Source organism: Emiliania huxleyi (genome assembly GCF_000372725.1).
Source record: "Emiliania huxleyi CCMP1516 unplaced genomic scaffold EMIHUscaffold_615, whole genome shotgun sequence".
In the NCBI taxonomy this organism is placed as follows: domain Eukaryota; phylum Haptophyta; order Isochrysidales; family Noelaerhabdaceae; genus Emiliania; species Emiliania huxleyi.
The window spans coordinates 1-17,408 of NW_005197386.1; the positions used below are offsets into that span (position 1 = coordinate 1).

Here is a 17,408-nt window from a genome sequence, read left to right on the forward strand (position 1 = left end):
CACACACACACACACACACACACACACACACACACACACACACACACACACACACACACACACACACACACACCACACACTGACACCGCACCCACGCGCACTGGGCCTTGCACTTTGAATGCCGTGGGGCTCCTGTCGTCAGACGTGGAGACGCGAGGGTTGGCCTTGCCCCCCTAGCCTTGCCCCACCACCTCGTGTGTGTGGAGAAGTTTACCTTACTTACCTTACCTTACCTGAGACGCACGAGTCAAATCACGAACGTGAGAGAGCGCTGCGCGCGTGCGGCACTGGCCCACTGACGACTGCGCGGAGAGTCCGGAGAGAGACCGTGGAGTAAGGCACCCGTAAAATATTGAATATCTTGCTCCAATAGTTAGAGATGCGATCAATATCAATGTATATGGCAATAGTTAGAGGAGAGGCTGGGCCTGGGCTGGTCAGGACTCTGGGCGGAGGCGGGGGCCCCCGGAGGCACCGACCACCCCCGGAGGCACCGACCACCGTGCGCCGCGCCGCAGTGCGGAAACGGGGCTCCGGCGCTCAGAGTCGCTCAGAGCACCGACTTCCCGAATGATTACGGTTGATTAGAGGGCAGATTTGGAGAGATCTCGAGGAGTACATACAGATAACCCCTCTAACCATCAGAAAACTCCGACCTGATCGGTCGTACTGACCGCCGACAGATCACTGCAGACAGCCTCGAACTCGCGATTTTTTCGATTTCAGCCCACATCTAGGCAATGTTTGGGACAAATCAGCGATCAATATGTCAATATATTGTCAATAGCTAGAGGGGATGCTGTCAATAATCAATATCAATAGTTACAGGGGCGAGAATCAATCTTTTACGGGTGCCTTACCGTGGAGTCCCAGAGAGTGGCCTCCGGCCCTCCGCCCTCCCAGTCCGGAGAGCGGAGTAAACGCCTGCGGAGCGAGGGGGCGGACGGCGCGCGCGGCGCCCGACACGCTCGAGAGCTTTTTTTAATTTTATCATGCGCTGTCTGCTGAATGCACCGCGCTCCACACCCCGTCACACGAGAGTCACGTACAGAGAGCCGCGGGAGCGACTAGAGAAAAGGTCACACACGACGCGTGAGGACGGCCCACCGCCCCGCCCTCAAGTACAAGAGCACGCCACGACACACCGGGCGGCGCGCCGCACGCGGCTGGGGAGGGGGAGGGGGTGGCGTGGAGAGGAGAGGGCAGGAGTGGGCCTGAGGAGGCCCGCGTAGGGAGGAGCTCTGCGAGGGGGGGGGGGGCTAGGAAAGGAGGCGGCCTAAACCCCGGCAGAAGGAGGAGCGAGGGGAGGAGCGCGGCGGAAGCAGGGACCGAGACCGGGCGGGGGTGGAGTTCCCGAGAAGGACAGGCACAGCCCGCGGTGCTGCCGCCGCCCCTCAGCTTGCTCTCTCGGGCAGCACGACGCGCATGCCCGCGATCTCGGAGAGGACATGCTCGAGGTCCGCCTGCAGCGCGGTGACGGCACTGAGAGGGGGTGTGGGGGGGGGTGAAAATGAAAACAGCCGCTCGTACAGGCCCACCTTTGTCTTTGCGTTTGTCGGCTCGAGGTCCCACGCCTTGGAGTAGGCCGTCTTGGCCGCCTGGGGAAGGGAGAGGGGGGGAAGGGAGAGGGGGGGGGGGGGGGGCTGGAAGGGGGGGAAAGGGGGGTTCCCCCCTCTGCGACGGCTGTTGACGATGCGGTGTGGTGCCTGAAGCTGCCTGGCTGGGACAAGGCGCGACTGGCACACGGGTGGGGGACTAAAGCCCTCGGCCGGGGCCTGCAGGTCGCCCAAGTGGAACTTTGCGGCGGCCCGGCGCGAGTAGCCCTTGGCCCAGGTCGGCTGCAGCCGCACGCACTCGTCGGCGTCCTCGAGCGCCTTCTCGTACAGCTGCATCGCCTGTTCACAGCCGGAGGTGTGAAGAGACGCTGTTCACGCGCAGAGCGCCATCTCGTACAGCTGCATCGCCGTGTACGCGACGGAGCGGTTCGAGAAGAAGACCTGGCCAGGGGGGGATTGAGGGGTCGGGGGGAGATCGGGGGAGATCAGGGGGCGTGCTCGCACAGCTGAGCAACGTGCCAGAGGAGGAGGGCAGGAGGGTGGCAAGAGGAGGGCAGGAGGAGGGCGAGAGGAGGAGGCCTGGTTGGTCGAGTCGAGTCGGATCGCCGACGTGAGGTCCTCGACTGCCTTCTCGTAGTCCTGACCCTTGAAGGCCTCCGTGGCCGCGTCTTTGAGCGCGAGACTCTCCGCAATCTCGACGCGCCGCAGCTCCTCCTTGACCTGGCCACCCACCAGCAACCGGTAATGAAGAAACTGGCCATCACGCAGTGAACTCCCTGCTTAACCCATGCATCACTCCTCAACCATGTATGAGCCATCGCTCATCCACCACCACCCACTTCCCGCCGCAGCCTCGGGAGGGGAGGGGAGGGGGGGAGGGGAGGGGAGGGGGGGAGGGGAGGGGAGGGGAGGGGGGAGGGGGAGGGGGGAGGGGAGGGTGGGGGGGGGGGTGCTGCTGCTGCTCCACACACCTGCGAGTTCTCCGGCTCGAGGTCAATATATTATAATTAATTAATTAATTAAATTAATTAATTACACCTGCGAGTTCTCCGGCTCGAGGTCGAGGCCTAAGCAGCGCCCAGAGACATCGTTTGAGGGGCGGCCACACGCCACACCGAGAGACCACTCTCCGCGCGGGAAAGAGGGGCACAAGCCTCGCATGCACGCGTCCCGCGCCGCCTGCAGGTCGCCCATGCTCAGGAACGCCGCCGCCTGCCGCGAGTAGCCCTTGGCCCAGGTCGGCTGCAGCCGCACGCACTCGTTCGCGTCGCGCAGCGCGCGCTCGAACTTCTCCATCGCCTGTTCACAGCCGGAGGTGTGAAGAGACGCGGCTCACGCCCGCAGCGCCTGCTCGAACTTCTCCATCGCCTGTTCACAGCCGGAGGTGTGAAGAGACGCGGCTCACGCCCGCAGCGCCTGCTCGAACTTCTCCATCGCCTGTTCACAGCCGGAGGTGTGAAGAGACGCGGCTCACGCCCGCAGCGCCTGCTCGAGCGTCTCCATCGCCATGTACGCGGCGGCGCGGTTCGAGTAGAAGACGTGGTTCTCCGGGTCAAGTTCGATGGCCTGCAGGAAGGTTCCGAGAAGGTTCTGAGAAGGTTCGAGTAGAAGACGTGGCTCTCCGGGTCAAATTCGATGGCCGACGAGAGGTGCTGCTCCGCGCGCTTGAAGTTTTGGACGTTGAACGCCTCGATGGCGCGCTCCTGGGGGAAGAGGCACAGGAGAGGGTGAGAGGGGACGGAGGAAGAGAGTCCACAGCCAAGAGCAGCCACGGCGCGCTCCTTGAACTCGAGCGACTCCTCCTTGCGCTGCGCGATGGCGTCCATCACGAGCTGCAGCTCCTGTTGGTAATAATAATAATAATAATAATAATAATAATAATAATAATAATAATAATAATAATAATAATAATAATAAGTCCATCACGAGCTGCAGCTCCTGTTGACCATCAGTCACGGCTGTTAGCAAGACCATTCATCAGTGACAAGGAGGGAGATCACGGGCAGCAGCGCCTGCTTTGTGCAGCGGACGTACGTCGCGTTGTCGCGGTCGAGATCGAGGCCCTGCAAAGGGGCAATCGCTGCCGTGGTGGGTCGAAACAGCAGAGGGCAATCGCGAGTCTGACAAACGAGTGATGATATTGCTCTTCCGAGATACAGCCGAGGTGCGCGGCCCCGCCTGCTCGAAGGCGTCCCATATCTCCCCGCATCTCCCCACATCTCCCCACATCTCCCGGCATCTCCCCGCCTGCTCGAAGGCGTCCCATATCTCCCCACATCTCCCCACATCTCCCGGCATCTCCCGGCATCTCCCCGCCTGCTCGAAGGCGTCCCATATCTCCCCACATCTCCCCACATCTCCCCACATCTCCCGCCATCTCCCGGCATCTCCCCGCCTGCTCGAAGGCGTCCCACATCTCCCCACATCTCCCCACATCTCCCCACATCTCCCGGCATCTCCCCGCCTGCTCGAAAGCGTCCCACATCTCCCCACATCTCCCCACATCTCCCGGCATCTCCCCACATCTCCCCACATCTCCCGGCATCTCCCGGCATCTCCCGGCATCTCCCCGCCTGCTCGAAGGCGTCCCACATCTCCCCACATCTCCCCACATCTCCCCACATCTCCCGGCATCTCCCCGCCTGCTCGAAGGCGTCCCGCGCGCCCGCGAGCTTATCCATGCGGAAGAGTGCGGCGCCCTTGCGCGAGTACCCCTTGGCCCAGGTCGGCTGCAGCCGGATGCACTCCTCAGCGTCTGCCAGCGCCTTGTCGTACTGCTCGAGGGCCTGTTCACAGCTGCAGGTGTGAAGAGGCGCCGCCCGTGGGCGGCCGCCCCCGCCCGTCTCTTTGCCATGTACGCGGCGGCGCGGTTCGAGTAAAAGATGTGGTTCTCCGGGTCCAGCTTGATGGCCTTGCGCAGCAAGTCGACGGCGCCTAGAAAAAGAACTACGTCGATCAAAAAGAAAGCGTCCCGAGGGCCTTGCGCCGCAGCTCGACCGCGCCCTTGTAGTTTTGCTCGTTGAAGTACTCGATGGCGCGCTCCTTGCACTCGAGCGACTCGCGCTGCCGCGCCATCTTCTCGGCGATCGCATTCATCACCGCCTCCAGTTCCTTCTTGAGGGCCTGAGCAGACAAGGGGGGGAGAGGGAGTGAAGAGACGCCGTTCACACCTCGCCCCTCCACCAGCGGCCGAACCCGCTGTCCGCGGCAGTGGAGGGGAGAGCCTCTGTCGCCCGGGTCAAGCGTCGGCTGCAGCTCGGCTGCAGCTCGGCTGCAGCTCGGCTGCAGCTCGGCTGCAGCTCGGCTGCAGCTCGGCTGCACCTCGGCTGCACCTCGGCTGCACCTCGGCTGCACCTCGGCTGCACCTCGGCTGCACCTCGGCCGCACCTCGGCTGCACCTCGGCTGCCCCTCGGCTGCACCTCGGCTGCACCTCGGCTGCCCCTCGGCTGCACCTCGGCTGCACCTCGGCTGCACCTCGGCTGCACCTCGGCTGCACCTCGGCCGCACCTCGGCTGCACCTCGGCTGCACCTCGGCTGCCTCTCTGCCGCACCTCGGCTGCCCCTCGGCTGCACCTCGGCTGCCTCTCTGCTGCCTCTCTGCTGCCTCTCTGCTGCCTCTCAGCTGCCTCTCAGCTGCCTCTCTGCTGCCTCTCAGCTGCCTCTCTGCTGCCTCTCAGCTGCCTCTCAGCTGCCTCTCGCCTCGTTGCCCGGGTCGAGCTCGAGGCCCTCCTTGAGCACTGACTCCGACTTCTCGAGCCGGCCTGCAGCGGGGTGTGGAACGGCGACTCGCAATCACGCACTCCTCTCCGGCCGTGTCTCGAGCGGGGCACCCGTCCGGAAGGAGACGGAGCCGTGGTGTGAGGTGGTCGGGGCTGGTTTTGTTTGGCGCGGCGCGGCGTGGCGTGGCGTGGCGTGACATGACGCGGTGTGACGGACCCATCCGGAAGAAGACGGAGCCGCGACGCAGGTAGCCCTTCGCCCAGTTGGGCTGCAGCCGTATGCACTCGTCCGCGTCCTCCATCGCCTTTGTGTAGTCCTCGAGCGCGATGTGCGCGGTGCAGCGGTTCGAGTACAGCACGTGCGACCTAGCAGTCGCCGCGGAGGAAGTGTCGAGGAAGTGTCGAGGAAGGGGGCAGTCGGCCAGCAGAGCGGCGGCGACCTATTCCCCACGGTAGGACCGCGTCGCCCGACCGCCTCGCCGGCCCCGGCCTCGAGCAGCGGGGGCATGCGGCACTTTTCGTCGAGCGAGAGGGCGACCGTGAGGTGCTTGACGGCGCGCTCGTACAGCTCCGCCCGAAAGTCGTCGATGGCCACCTCTTTGAGCGTGTCCACCGCCGCCTATGGGACATGTCAGGGAGGTGTCGTGGACATGTCCACCTCTTTCAGCGTGTCCACCGCCGCCTTGATGGTCGACTCGGGGAAGAGGAGCATCTTCTCCGCGTCGTCCGCCTGTGAGCCGGAGGGAGGGAGGACCAGAGGTGACCCGAGGTGACCCGAGGTGACCGGAGGTGACCCGAGATGACCCGAGATGACCCGAGGTGACCCGAGGTGACCCGAGAGGACCCGAGAGTACCCGAGAGGACCCGAGGTGACCCGAGGTGACCCGAGAGTACCCGAGATGACCCGAGATGACCCGAGATGACCCTGCCCGTTTGAGAGCGCCAGCGAACCGAATCTCGGGTACTCTCGGGTACTCTCACGCAATCTCGGGTCATCTCGCCTGCCCGTTTGAGAGCGCCAGCGAGTCGAAGCCGCCGTACAGCGACTTGGGTAGCTCCGCCAGCAAGTCGCCCGCGTTCGGCACGATCGCCCCGCCGCCGCCCTGCGACTGCGCGCCCAGCCGCGCGCAGTAGAACCCGCCTCCAAACTTGAAGCACCTGCTCACAGCTAGAGGTGTGAAGAGACGCTGCTCCCCCGGCAGCGGACGCCCGCCTCCAAGCGTGAAGCACTCGTCGCTCGACTTAGCCGCGTCCCACATCGTCATCAGCGTCGCCTCCTGCACGCCCAGCACCTGTTCACAGCCTTCGAGCTGTGAAGAGACGCCGTGCACACCCCCGCGACCCGCCCCCGCCGCTGCGCTGCAGCGCACGTCCATCGCGTCCGCGGCGTTGTACACGACTCCCTGCGCCAGCGCCTGCGGCCACGTGAGCCCGAACTTTGCCGTGAACTCGGCCTGCTTGTGCTTGGGCGGGTGCAACTCCACGGGCTTGCTCAGCACGGCCTGCCGTCATCAAACAGCGGAATGTGTGAGTCGACGAATCAGCTCTCGCCGCAGCTCCGACAAGCTTGCGCGGCACGGCCTGTCATTCACAAGCAGCGGAGCTTCAGTCAGCGGAATGAACTCGCTGCGACCCAAACGGCGTGCGCAGCTCAGGCCTGCCATCAGCAAACAGCGGTCTGTGAATTGATGGACCCGCCGCAGCTCCGACAAGCTTGCGCAGCACGGCCTTGGATGCGATCGCGTAGTAGTGCTTGTCGACGAGCCTGCCCTGCGAGATCTCGTCCGCGGAGATCGACCTAATTAATCGATGATTAAATATTAATCAAGTCGACGAGCCTGCCCTCGGAGATCTCGTCCGCGGAGATCGACCCCTCCGCCACGACAGCGATGGAGCGGTCCCGCAGCAGCGACTTGACAAGCTTCTTGACGCCTAGTGCTGGGACGGAAGGCCCTCGGCAGCAGCGGAGGAGGCGGCGGCGGCGTGAGCAGCTTTGCTGGCGCCGTCAGTCACGGCGTGCGGCTTGATGAAGAGGAAAGCCTTGAGGAGTGGTGAGTCACTGCTGATTAGCTACTGAAGGCCGCGTGTGGAGAAGTGTGTGTGTGTGTGTGTGTGTGTGTGTGTGTGTGTGTGTGTGTGTGTGTGTGTGTGTGTGTGTGTGTGTGTGTGTGTGTGTGTGTGTGTGTGTGTGTGTGTGTGAGAGCAACGCCCGCCTGGTTGGTCGAGAAGTCGGGCGCGTCCTCAAACGGGTCTCCGCCCAGCTTTTGCGCCTTCTTGAGCATCGGGCCGATGGAGAGGTCCTCGAAGGCGTCAAAGACAGACACCTGCCCATCAATGACCAGCTGATTAACCAGGGGGCAACACAGACAGGTGCCTCGACGCCGTCAGTGACGGGCACCATGTTCCCGTCCCCCACGTCCACCTGCGGGTCCTTGGACCACTCGCCTAGGAGAGAAGGTTCGGAGAAGGTTCCGAGAAGGTTCCGAGAAGTGTCCACCTGCGGGTCCTTGGACCACTCGCCTATCGCCAGCCGCCGCCCCGCAGGTCAAGCCCACTCTCGAGCGCGCCCCATCTCCGCCTCGCCAGACGGCGCGCGAGGCCGCCCGCCGATCCCATGTGACATGTCCCGGAAGCGTCCGCCGAGGGCCAAAGGAAAGCGGTGCAGGGGCAGAGGGGGCGCGGGCACGGCTCGGGAGCGCTGCGTGCGTGTCGTGCGGTGGCGGCGCTGCACGGCTTGGCTGCGGCGAGGCGGCCTCCGCCACAGCGGCGGGAGGGTGGTGGTGGGGGGAGAGGGTCGCAGGGGCGGGTGGGGCTGCAGCGGCGGCGTGCAGGGGGCGGTGGGCCGAGCGCTCGCCGATTCGATCGCGGCTGACTCCGGCGGAGACGATGGCCCTGGCGGTCTCGTCGGTGTCGAGCGAGGCGCCCAGCCAGTTGAGCCGCTCGACCAGCGCCTCGAACGGGCTCGCCGAGCCGTGCACGCCGTTGTCGCCGACATCGGGCTTCGCGACGAGGCCGAGCGCCGCCCAGTCCTGCATGATCTGCCAGCGCATCGAGCCGACGCTGGCACGCTCCGGGTCGGTGGCGCCCAGCACCTCTCCTCGGAACTCGGCCCACGACATCAGCGACGAGTCCCACTCGACCGAGAAGTAGTACACGGAGGCGCCTGGCGCCGTGTACTTTCTCCGCATCGAGCTGTAAAAGCCGTTGATGACATAGATGTCGTCGGCGGGAGCCATGGCGGGCGCGGGGACGCCTGAGGCGGACGAGGGGCGGTCGGCTCGCCGTTTGCGGGCAGAGAGGGCAGAGGAATCTGACTCGCTTGAAAGCACCCTCGACGGCGGCGAATGGCGTCGGCGTGCAGATGGCAATTTAAAAATAATGGTCGTACAAAAGCGGCCAAAGGATATCCACCTCGAGAACCTCGAGAGAGTACACGGTCGACCCTTGTACGTGCCTGTCGGTGCTACTAGAATGTGGCACGGGCCTGTGAGATGTGCATGCACCCTCCGCTCCAAGTGCGACACGCTAAACCCCTGCGCTCCTTCGCGCCGCCTTCTCACACGCCTCGCGGAACGCCTCAGGCGTGCGCGAGGAGTAGGTCCACAGAAGTGACCGCGAGACGCCAAGCTCGTCGCACAGCGCCGCCCGCGGCTGCAGTCGGTCACTCAAGCTATAGCCCAGCATCACCGACTGCGTCACGAGCTTGTGTCTCAGCTCGTCGTCGGACAGGTTGGTCTCGCACTGAAGCCAGTCGATCTTTGGCAGCAGGTTCGCCTCGATGCTGTAGCCCAGCACCGGAGGCAGCCTCAGCACAACCTTCTTCAGCTCCGCCTCGCTCAAGCCCAGTCGCGACTGCAGCGCCGACAGCGACGGCAGCACGTTCTCCTCGATGCTGTAGCCCAGCACCGAAGGCAGCTGCAGCACCACCTTCTTGAGCTCCGCCTCGCTCAGCTGAAGCCGCGACTGCAGCGCCGACAGCGACGGCAGCACGTTCTCCTCGATGCTGTAGCCCAGCACCGAAGGCAGCTGCAGCACCACCTTCTTGAGCTCCGCCTCGCTCAGCTGAAGCCGTGACTGCAGCGCCGACAGCGATGGAAGCACATTCGCCTCGGTGCTGTAGCTCAGCACCTGAGGCCGCCCCAGCACCACCTTCTTCAGCTCCAGCTCGCTCAAGCCCAGTCGCGACTGCAGCGCCGACAGCGACGGCAGCACGTTCGCCACAATGCTGTAGCCCAGCACCGCAGGCAGACTCAGAACCACCTTCTTCAGCTCCGCCTCACTCAGACCCAGCCTCGACTGCAGCGTTGACAGCGACGGCAGCAGGTTCGCCTCGACGCTGTAGCCAAGCACCGAAGGCCGCCTCAGCACCAGCTTCTTCAGCTCCACCTCGCTCAGGCTCAGTCTTGACTGCAGTGCCGCCAGGGATGGAAGTACGTTCGCCACAATGCTGTAGCCCAGCACCGCAGGCAGACTCAGCACCAGCTTCTTCAGCTCCGCCTCGCTCAGGTCCAGCCGCTCCTGCAACGCAGCGAGCTTTGGTAACACGGTATCGTCGACACTCAAGCCCAGCACCGAAGGCAGCCTCAGCACCACCTTCTTGAGCTCCGCCTCGTTCAAGCCCAGCCTCGCCTCCAGCGCGTCGCACATCCGCTCCGCCCTCCATCTAGCTGGCTCGTTGAGCAGCCTCGCCTCCGCCTTCTCCGCCTCTGCAGCAGTGGCGCCCAGCCTCTGGACGCAGACGTCCGCGACAGCGCTGTACGCAGCTGCCACGGCGTGGCGTGGCACGAGCTCGGGCCGGAGCCGGCGTGCCGTGGCGATTAGCGTGCGCGGGGAGGCGGCCCACAAGCGAACCGCCATTTGTCAATCGCAAAAGAAATTTTACGGCACGACTACAAAACGAACCAACAGGTCCTCGGTCCCTACCTAGCGGGGAGCTGAACCCACCCCACACAGCCATCCCTACCGCACGCCGGGGCCTCCGCCCTTGTCCACTCGCCAGCGAGCCGTCGACGTACCTGCGCCCAGAGGATTGCGCTAAAGCCCACCCGACGCCGCAGCATGGAGGACATGGACCCGCCCGACCCGTCTGTCCAAGTGGTACGAAGTTTGCTCGCTTGCGCGGGCTGCTTTGTGCCAAGCAGCGCTTTTGCCACCAGCACCGCTGACTGGCAGCCCGAGCCCCAGCCTGCGGGCCAGGGCTCGGCTGGCGCGACTGCGCCACCCGGTCCACGCTCCGGCGCCACTGCGCCGGCCACGGTCGCCGGCACGGCCGACGACGGACCAACTGCTCTTTCCATTGTGCCAAGCAGCGACGCTGCTTTCCATGATGGAACAGGCAGATCTGCCGCTGCGCCGCGCGCCCGAGGCGCGCGGCGGAGCATGCACCCTCGCAACCCACCTGGCTGCTTGGGTGTGACGCCTCCCTCCAGGCCCGCCCGCCACGGCCCGCCCGCCATGGCCCCGTCCGGAGTGCCCTTTCCGAGAAAGTTCCTCACGGTGCTGCTCCTGCTGCACCCGCTCGCCTCCGCCGCCCTCCCAACTGCGCCACCGCCAGCCCACCCTTTCCTCCCCCCTCCCTCCAACGACTTGGCACCGCCTGCTGGCGCCTGCCTCCAGCAGCTCTCGGCTGCGAGCGGCGTGGCCACCGCCTCTGCTGCTCTCAAGCTCGCCTCTTGCAGGCCTCCAGGCAGGCCTCCCGGGGCGGCTCTCCCTGGCGCCCCTGCCACGACCGCCAACCCAGAGGATCTGTCCTCATCGCGCTTCTGCCCCTCTTGCCTACATGCACGCATCGACGTCGACCTTACCACCCCCGCCGACAGCGCTGTGCGAGACATCGCCAGTACGCTCACCAAAAGCAGCCGGAGGCCGCTGCATCGTCCGACTCTCACCTGGCCCCAGCCTGCCCTCGCTGCTGCGAGCGGCACCATGCGCCGCGCCCCCGCCGACCCCCGAGGTCACTACGACTGGAGCGCTGGCGAGCATGTGCAGAGGAAGCCGCCAACCGTGCCCTCGAGCAGTCCCTCGACAAACTCGCGTCTCAGCCCCGCCGGCCACAGCCGCGCCGCGAGCGGCCTGCTCGAGGGGACCCTGGCCACTGGGAGGGGATCATTGCCCACACGCTCTCGCATTTCCGCCAACGCCATCGCCCTGTCTCAGAGGCCACCGCCTCCGAGCTCCCCGCCGGCCCTTCTCTCGCGCGGCTGCCACCGCCACCGCGCGAGGCGAATGCCTCCCAGCTCCTACCGGCCGCAACCGGCCCGCCCTCCCGCCGCCGCCGCACCCAGATGCTGAAGCCTCTCGGGTGGCCCAGGAGGCCCGCACCGCCTCGCGCTCCCCTGCAGCGCCCCGACCCCTCCCTGACCGCCCCCGAAAGCGAAGCCCGCGCCCTGCGCGGCCACCCAACCGATTCTGACTCCGACCCCAGGGCCTAGGCGGCCCGCCATGAAATCTAGCCGTGTGTGCTGGCGTCCGGGTCCCAGCGGGTTTTCACGTAACAAGTACACACAGCTTGGTCGGCTCGAAGGCGCGAGAGACTCTCGCACGTCAATGCAGCTCCTCCGCTCAGTCCGCCCTCCGCTCGCGACCCGTCTCGCGCTGCAGCATGCGGCTCTGCTCGGCGGCATGAGCCACGAGTTTGCCGCTCTAGACGAGCCGGAGCTGCAGCAGTCTCTCCCACGACACTGTGCCACAATGAAGGCGTACCAGGCAGAGCTGCTGGCGTGTGGAGCCGCCAACAGCGCCGCGCTCGCCACGGTGTTTGGGCGTGCCGAGAATCACGGCGCCGACCGTCTCCGCTCCGTCGTGTGGCCGTGGCTCGAGCCGCTCGCCGGCACTGCTGAGGATGAGTACGAGCACCTCGGTGTGTGCCTCTCTGCTTCACCGGCTTCGTACCCGCTCCTACCACCGCACATCAGCCTCCGACCGCCTCTGGAGTACCTCGGACCGCCTACCTGACCTCTTGCACGACCTCCACCTCTCACCTCGCCGTCTCGCAGGCTCCGTCTGGAGGCACATGGCGAGGGACTGGACGGCGGGCGGGGCGGCGCAGACCGGGCATCTGCGCGCAGAGGTGCTGAGACTGCTGCGGGGTGAAGGACTGGCGAGCGGCGCAGGGGTCCCGCCTGGAGGGGAGGTGCTGGTGTTGGGCTGCGGCCAGGCGAGGGCGGGAGATACTTCCGAGACCCTCCCGAGACACTTCCGAGACATCTAGGTGTCAGTGCCGGGCTACGGTTACTCGGCAGCTCCTGAGACGCCTCCGTGCGTCCGCGGCCAGGCGAGGCTAGCGTGGACGATTGCGTCGGGGCTACCCGGCGCTCGCGTGACCGGCTCAGAGGCGTCTGAGGCGCAGCTTCGTGGTTAATTCGTTGAGTGAGTTGTCACTACTCCCCACACAGGCTTAGAGGCGTCTGAGGCGCAGCTTCGTGGTTCATTCGTTGAGTGAGTTGTCACTACTCCCCCCACAGGCTTAGAGGCGTCTGAGGCGCAGCTCTCCGCGGCGAACTTCTTCCTGCAGTGCGCCGAGGAAGAGCGCCTCGCCTTCCACCCCTTCCTGCACGAGATGAGTCAGCAACCACTGCGCGTCACCATCGGATAGGAAGAGCGCCTAGGCTGCAGCGGCCTTCGAGATAAATGAGTCCAGTCTCCATCTGCCGGGAGAAGAAGTTGGCGCCGAGCGTCGCGCCCTCAGTCCAGGATACCGTCGCCGTCGCCGTCGAGGGGTGATAGAGGCGGTGGCGACGGCCGGGGCAGTTGGGGCGGGTGGGGATGCGACGAATCTGGCGGCGGCGGCGGCCGCCGCCGCGGCGGCGGCGGCGGCGATGGCGACATCGGCGGCGGCTTTGGCTCTAGCTCTGGCGACGGCGGCAGCGGCTGGGGTGCTGGCGGCGGCTTCTTGGGTGGTGATGCCGCGCCCTGCCCCGCCCAGGCGCACCTCTCGCTGTTTGACTTTCCGCAGAACGCGTGGGGCGGACAGTGCTCAGTGGAGATAAGGGAGCATATGGCGGCAGCCACTTTGGTCCCCTTTCACACAGCACACAGTGTGTGGCGCGCCGCGTTCTTCGCAGAGCCAGCCCATGAAGAGCGTTGGTGTGACATCTTCGCGGCGGCAGTCTCCGCCGTGCTCCAACATGTACTGCCGGGCGAGTTTGTTCATCTTAGCAGCCTCCTCTCGCCGGTCCAGCGACACTTGCTCCGGGATGGGGCAGAATGAAGCCACCCTTCCCGTGCTCCGCTTGGGGCCGAGGCATCGCTCGTTCAGACGCCCCGCTTGGTAGGCAGCCGCATTCCTCTTGCGAATAATGCTCCCTCGGACGACCGCGTGCTCCGCCATCAGCGTCGCACCCGACGTCTCCTGCGCCGACATTGCGGGATCCGCATCGAGAACGCCGACCCCCCACCCCACCCCCACCCGCATTGCGCCCACCGCCCGCCGCACAACACGCAACACACAACGCACAACACCCCCCCCCCCCGCACACCGCACACCACCACAACACACAACACACAACAAGTCCTCGTCTTTTCTCCTGTTCTATCTCTTAAGTGCCGGCCAGAAGATCCGCCCTGGGATCTTCGGCGCAGGGCGCCGTCACCGGCCCCATGAGCCGCCTGCGAGGCCATTCAGTGCTCATGTGGCACGGCCTGAGCAGGCCTAGCAATGCCTCGGGCCGACCGGCGCCCAGAATTGTTGGTGCTGGCCAGCAACGTGGCCGGCGAGTGCCGTCGTTGCATTGGTGGCGACCACCGCAGAAGCGGTCAGCAGGTGGGAAGGCATCGCTCTCTTTGTAAGGATATTGTCCGTATTCATTGTCTGGTCAATACTTCTGCCTGGATGGCACCTGTGTGCCCAACATGGCGACCCTCGGCCTCCCTCGTGAGTCCACCTCACGCTGATCATTCTCGTCGCTAGCTCAAGCCGAGAAGTGGTCCGCCGACACCAGGAGGAGCGCAACCATCATGGCTGCAGCCTCAGACTGACCGGGTTAGGTCATATCACCGGCGTGGTGGCCCAGAAGTGCGACATTTGCTGCCCGCAGAGCGCTAGCAGCCCACTAGCCGGCACGTCTGTGCGTCGTGCGGGGCTGAACTTCACAGGCACGCTGCACGCGGCTTATCGTCGAGAAGAGCTCAACCCCGGCCAGTGAGTGATGGATCTGATCATAATCAATCCCTACTGTGCTGGGGGGCTCACAGATCAGCCGTTCAGAGCTCTGATATTGGTTCCCGGCAGAAGATCCTCTAGAGGATCTTCTGCGTCGGCCAAAAAACCGTGTTCAAACGAGACACAATGACCCAACAATGACCCCCACGGCAAGCCTGGACATGCAGCCGACCCGGCCTGGCCAGCTGGGCCATCGGGGCGGCCGCCATCGGCCGTAGGACCGCGCTGCGGTGCCGAAAGGGGCTGGAAGATCCGCCCTGGGATCTTCGGCACTTAAGAGCTGAACATACATTCTTTTTCGCACGATGTCTGCCCCGCCGCGCCGCTCGCGCCGCTTGCGCCGCCTCGCCCCCGCCGCCACTGCCGCCCCCTCGCCAGACACGCCGCCGCCCGCCCGCCTCCTCGACCTCCCCACGGAGCTCCTCGAGCGCGTCCTCTCTCGCTGCGACCCCGCCGACATCGCTCGCGTCGCGGCCGTCTCGCTCCTTTTCCACGCCTCGCTTGCGGTGGAGGCCATCCGCTTGCGGGCGCTCTGCCGGCGCTGCCAGAGGGCGAGAGCTGCGCCGTGCGGTGGCTGTGCTTTATGGCGCTGCTGCGCGAGTCCAACCCGCCGGCGAGGGCGGCGGCAGGCATGCAGCACAGCCTCTTCATCGACGGCGAGGGGCGGCTCTCGTCGTGTGGCTCAGCAGCGGACGGCGAGGAGGACGACACGGTGGACTTTCCAGGCCTTCTCGGTCACGGCGAGGGCGTGCTGCGGCTCAACACGCCGACCCGCCTCCCGCCGACGCTGGGTGGCGAGCGCGCCGTGAGCGTGTCGGCTGGAGGAAACCACAGCCTCGCCCTCACCGCCGGCGGTGCTGTTTGGAGCTGGGGCGAGGGAGAACACGGCCAGTTGGGCCACGGCGACGCGCAGACCCAATGGCAGCCGAAGAAGGTCGAAGCTTTTGATGGCCAGCGTGTCCTCGCTGTGGTGGCGGGAGGCGTGTCGGCCAATGGCGGATTTTTTTCCAGCCTCGCCCTCACCGCCGACGGCGCCCTCTGGAGCTGGGGCAGTGGAGCCTCTGGCAAGCTGGGCCACGGCGACGAGCAGGACCAGCTGCTGCCCAAGAAGGTCGAGGCCTTTGCTGGGCGGCACGTCATCGCCGTGGCGGCTGGAGACGACCACAGCCTCGCCATTACCTTTGACGGAGCTGTCTGGAGCTGGGGCTATGGAGGTGGAGCCACTGGCATGCTGGGCCACGGCGACTACCAGAACCAGCTGCTGCCCACGAAGGTCGAGGCCTTGGCTGCCCAGCGCGTCATCGCTGTGTCGGCTGGGTGCAACCACAACCTCGCCATCACCGCCGATGGCGCCGTCTGGAGCTGGGGCAGTGGACTCTTTGGCCAGCTGGGCCACGGCGACCAGCAGTCCCAGCTGCTGCCCAAGAAGGTTGAGGCCTTGGCCGGGCGGCGCGTCATCGCTGTGTCGGCTGGGAGCGGCCACAGCATCGCCATCACCGCCGACGGCAGTGTTTGGAGCTGGGGCTTTGGAGCCTTTGGCAAGCTGGGCCACGGCGACCGGCAGGACCAGCTGCTGCCGCAGAAGGTCGAGGCCTTCGCTGGCCAGCGCATCGTCGCCGTGTCGGCTGGAGTCGCGCACAGCCTTGCCATAATCGCCGACGGTGCCGTCTTCACCTGGGGCGAGGGCGAGTACCGCTGCCTAGGCCACGGAGAGGACTTGTCGAACCAGCTGCTGCCCAAGAGGGTCGAGGCGTGGGCTCAGTGAGAAGGTCGGGGCTCTGGCGCCGCTGGTGTGCCCGGAGACATGTAGCATGCAGCACACAGTCTGCATAGAGAGCATCTGCACCATACAGACCCTCTCTGCACACACAGTGCACTCTTGGGTGGGATTGTGTATTCCGCACCTGCATTGTGCATTCCGTACCACTCTTTTTTTGGCCCCTCCTACCTATTTGGGGGGCGGGTTTTTGCATTCTGCACCTGCATCCTGCATCGGTACTCTGTCCGCTCTCTCCTGGCTGTGGGTGAGTTTTTGGATTCTGCATTCCTGCATCCGCTGCAGGTGCAGCTGCACACGTCCTGCACGTCTCTCACAGACTGTAGCTCTTTGGGCCCGCACGGCTTCTGCATTCTGCATTCTGCATCTGCATTCTGCATCGGGTGCAGCTCACAGCTTTGGGGCCGATTCTGCATTCTGCATTCTGCATCTGCATCCTGCGCATCGGGTGCAGACTGTGCAGTGGTGCGGAGACCGGAGTGCTTTTTGCGGGGCCAGAGATTCTAAAGGCGGTAAGGTAAACGTCTCCACACACACAAAGTGGTGGGGCAAGGGGGGGCGACCCTCGCATCTCCACGCCCGGACAACGGGCAGGAGCCCCACGGAATAAAAATGACAGATGCGAGATCACTCGAGATCACTCGAGATCCTCAGCACCTCAGGGCCGACGTCTGGCGCCCGGCGCAGCACATACACACAAGAGGCCCGCCGAACAGATCGACTGACAGATGGTCACATGCACGTAAAGACCGCCGTTCGTGAATGGAGAGGTCCCGTCGTCTCCCCACCTCGCTCGCTTGCGGCTCGGGAGCGAGCATACTTGCTCGCCCTCCTCTCCCTCTCCCTCTCCCCTCTCTGCGCCCTCAGGACGCTCATGGAAGAGGACACAAGCTGGCGCCAGCACCACCAAACGTGGCTGGCTGCCCCACGTGGACAGACACCGCGCCTTCCGCCTCTCTACTTGCCCTTCTTTTGCTCCGGCGGCTTCGAGATGCGCTCGCGCGCGCGCTTCTCCCAGACGGGGGTCGCGTCACGCGGCTTGCGGGTCACCTGCGCGTGAGAGGGGCGCGTGGGCCGAGGAGGGGGGGGGGGGGGGGGGGGGGGGGGGGGGGTAACCGAAAAAAAAAAAGGGCGGGAAAAACCCGAAGTTCCCCCCCCCCCGGGGATTTTAAATTTTAAAAAATTCGGGGGGGCG

At 65.3% G+C, this 17,408-nt stretch overlaps 6 protein-coding genes across 6 annotated transcripts in view; 2 read left to right on the top strand and 4 right to left on the bottom strand.

Moving 5' to 3' along the window:
* Positions 1 to 1,394: 1,394 nt before the first annotated feature.
* EMIHUDRAFT_247902 (hypothetical protein) lies at positions 1,395 to 3,382 on the bottom strand (the record flags this gene model as incomplete). Its single annotated transcript, XM_005763850.1, has 8 exons — positions 1,395 to 1,463; positions 1,539 to 1,574; positions 1,746 to 1,895; positions 2,181 to 2,309; positions 2,595 to 2,855; positions 3,096 to 3,122; positions 3,170 to 3,259; positions 3,329 to 3,382. The coding sequence occupies 8 exons, from the start codon at positions 3,380 to 3,382 to the stop codon at positions 1,395 to 1,397; spliced, it is 816 nt and encodes a 271-aa protein (XP_005763907.1).
* Positions 3,383 to 6,268: 2,886 nt separating this feature from the next.
* On the bottom strand, positions 6,269 to 8,512 carry EMIHUDRAFT_247904 (hypothetical protein; the record flags this gene model as incomplete). Its single annotated transcript, XM_005763851.1, has 7 exons — positions 6,269 to 6,434; positions 6,507 to 6,568; positions 6,647 to 6,778; positions 6,900 to 7,046; positions 7,484 to 7,600; positions 7,675 to 7,707; positions 8,150 to 8,512. The coding sequence occupies 7 exons, from the start codon at positions 8,510 to 8,512 to the stop codon at positions 6,269 to 6,271; spliced, it is 1,020 nt and encodes a 339-aa protein (XP_005763908.1).
* A 289-nt stretch (positions 8,513 to 8,801) lies between these two features.
* EMIHUDRAFT_247905 (hypothetical protein) lies at positions 8,802 to 10,133 on the bottom strand (the record flags this gene model as incomplete). The annotated part of the gene is made up of 1 exon (XM_005763852.1): positions 8,802 to 10,133. One exon carries the CDS (start codon positions 10,131 to 10,133, stop codon positions 8,802 to 8,804), a length of 1,332 nt encoding a protein of 443 aa, XP_005763909.1.
* A 201-nt stretch (positions 10,134 to 10,334) lies between these two features.
* EMIHUDRAFT_247906 (hypothetical protein) lies at positions 10,335 to 11,707 on the top strand (the record flags this gene model as incomplete). Its single annotated transcript, XM_005763853.1, has 3 exons — positions 10,335 to 10,532; positions 10,612 to 10,686; positions 11,618 to 11,707. 3 exons carry the CDS (start codon positions 10,335 to 10,337, stop codon positions 11,705 to 11,707), a joined length of 363 nt encoding a protein of 120 aa, XP_005763910.1.
* A 115-nt stretch (positions 11,708 to 11,822) lies between these two features.
* On the top strand, positions 11,823 to 12,870 carry EMIHUDRAFT_247907 (hypothetical protein; the record flags this gene model as incomplete). Its single annotated transcript, XM_005763854.1, has 4 exons — positions 11,823 to 12,135; positions 12,272 to 12,414; positions 12,487 to 12,628; positions 12,740 to 12,870. The coding sequence occupies 4 exons, from the start codon at positions 11,823 to 11,825 to the stop codon at positions 12,868 to 12,870; spliced, it is 729 nt and encodes a 242-aa protein (XP_005763911.1).
* A 4,300-nt stretch (positions 12,871 to 17,170) lies between these two features.
* EMIHUDRAFT_316961 (hypothetical protein) overlaps positions 17,171 to 17,408 on the bottom strand; it is a gene marked incomplete at both ends in the record, with an annotated part of 1,189 nt that continues 951 nt past the window's right edge. The window contains one exon of the mRNA XM_005763855.1: positions 17,171 to 17,263. Coding sequence (XP_005763912.1) covers positions 17,171 to 17,263 — 93 coding nt within the window. The remainder of the gene's footprint in view (positions 17,264 to 17,408) is intronic.